Raw genomic sequence first — 1835 nt, 5'->3', positions numbered from 1 at the left:
CTCACACCAGAAAAAATATCATCAACGTGATATCACTGAGCTGGTTAAAGGATAATTTATACCTTCATCCTTTCGAGCTGTCGAAGAGTTGCCAATGCTAAAAATGGAGCTGGTTTCAAGCCATATGTTACAGTCTTTAATGTGTAACTTTTTATTTGTTCATTTGGAGTTGGACGCCACAGAATTCTTTGTTTTTCTTGGTCGTCTTCGTGAATGAATATTTGACAGTACATCTTTTCAACATCTGCTGAAAAGACAATTTTATACCGTCTCCACCGAGTTATTACATCACTCAGATTATTAAGTAGGCAAGGACCATCATACAATAGGTCATTTAATGATTTATTTTTGTCTATGAGTTGAGATCCATTAAATACAACACGTTATTTAGTTGTAGAGCTGCTTTCTTTCTTTACACCATGATGTGGTAAATAACAAATGGTGCGTATATCAACATCATGCCTGGAAGGCATCATGTGACCAAGTTTTTCGTATTCATTTAAGAACGAGCTGTAGAGCTGATGGAGTTGTGGATCTTTTGCAAAACGAACTTCTTGTCGTTTGAGCATGAGTTCTGCATGTTGCTTTGATTTTGAGTAGTTGAAAAATTCGTTTGATTTAAAAGGCAGTTTCACAATGTATCTACTTTCTTGTGTTCTTGAGTGGGTTTGGTTGAAATGATCAAGACATATCTGATCATCTTGAGTTAGATCAGCTGATGAGTCGTGGAATGCTTCTTCTTGCATCCAGAATGATTTTACTAGTTGAAGTAACTCATTGTCACTTGACATCGTGAAACAATGGCGAGTTGGTTGATGAGTTGTTGAGCAATGGTTTGAATCGGTTCCTCCTGAAAGGATCCAACCAAGTTGTTTTTGTTGAGCTGTCAAATGGTTATTATTACCAATTTGTTGTACAACACCATCTTGTAACAGAGAACCATATACATCAGCACCCAATAGTACGTCTGCTTTTGCTTGCTGATAATACGCTGGATCTGCCAGATTGATGCCTTGGAGCTTATCTTCATCTTGAATATGTTAATTGATGGTAATAAACCAGTCAACTTTGGTAGTATGTGTAATTATTGTAACGTGATTTTATTGTTAAAAATACGCATCCACGTGATTGTTGTGATTGACCTGCGCCAATCCCAATGATTGGTGTACTTGAGTTGTAACGTTTTAAATTTAATTGAGTTACCGAGTCTTCTGAGCATATGGAAATCTCAGAACCTTGATCCAATAAGGCTCGCACTTGAATTAAATTATCAAGGTTATCTTTGACATTCACCAAAGCTAATAAAACACTTGGTCTTCACTGAGTTGATGACTTCATAGTGTGATTGATTGATATTGTTTGACTATTGGCCATTGATGAAGAACATAAAGTTTGAGCCTTCCTCATAGGCATGAGTTGATGTCATTGTTGTTGTTGCTGAGTTAAATTACTTGTATCAAAACCGAACTTTTTGAGCTGATCCCATGTAGATGGGTTGGTGGTTTCGCCTTGATGTTGTTCCCAATAATGTAATGTAGATTTATCCAATTTTGATTCAAGGATGAACACCAATAAGTGATTATCCAATCCATCACCAAGTGGACAATCCATTACTTGCAGGGAACTCAAAGCTTGAGATGTTGTTGTGACTAATTTTTCTAAGTCATTGGCTGAATTCTTTTGTACTGTTGGTAAATTATAAAATTCAGCTATATGAGATTGTATGATGAACCTCTTCCCTGACGGAATTGTCTCGTGTAAAACAGACTTGTTCAAGGCTTGTTTTGTTAAAAATACATGGCTTATTCAAGCCTTGTAGACGTGGCTTGAACGAT

At 36.5% G+C, this 1835-nt stretch overlaps 1 protein-coding gene across 1 annotated transcript; it reads right to left on the bottom strand.

Moving 5' to 3' along the window:
• Positions 1-383: 383 nt before the first annotated feature.
• Positions 384-1611, bottom strand: LOC122856349. The gene is made up of 2 exons (XM_044158032.1): positions 1452-1611; positions 384-1030 (listed from the first exon to the last, which is right to left on the bottom strand). Exons 1-2 carry the CDS (start codon positions 1609-1611, stop codon positions 384-386), a joined length of 807 nt encoding a protein of 268 aa, XP_044013967.1.
• Between the last annotated feature and the right edge of the window lie 224 nt (positions 1612-1835).

Source organism: Aphidius gifuensis, linkage group LG5, assembly GCF_014905175.1.
Source record: "Aphidius gifuensis isolate YNYX2018 linkage group LG5, ASM1490517v1, whole genome shotgun sequence".
In the NCBI taxonomy this organism is placed as follows: Eukaryota; Metazoa; Arthropoda; class Insecta; order Hymenoptera; family Braconidae; genus Aphidius; species Aphidius gifuensis.
The sequence above is the reverse complement of the archived record's forward strand: the minus strand, read 5'-3'. Positions and strand labels throughout refer to the sequence as shown.

Bases quoted from the DNA above. Each gene is read 5' to 3' on its own strand.
- LOC122856349 (XM_044158032.1), bottom strand. From the start codon at position 1,611: ATGGATTGTCCACTTGGTGATGGATTGGATAATCACTTATTGGTGTTC. The intron at 1,031-1,451 runs GTAATTTAACTC...AACATATTCAAG, and splicing joins AAAGTTCGGTTTTGATACAA to ATGAAGATAAGCTCCAAGGC.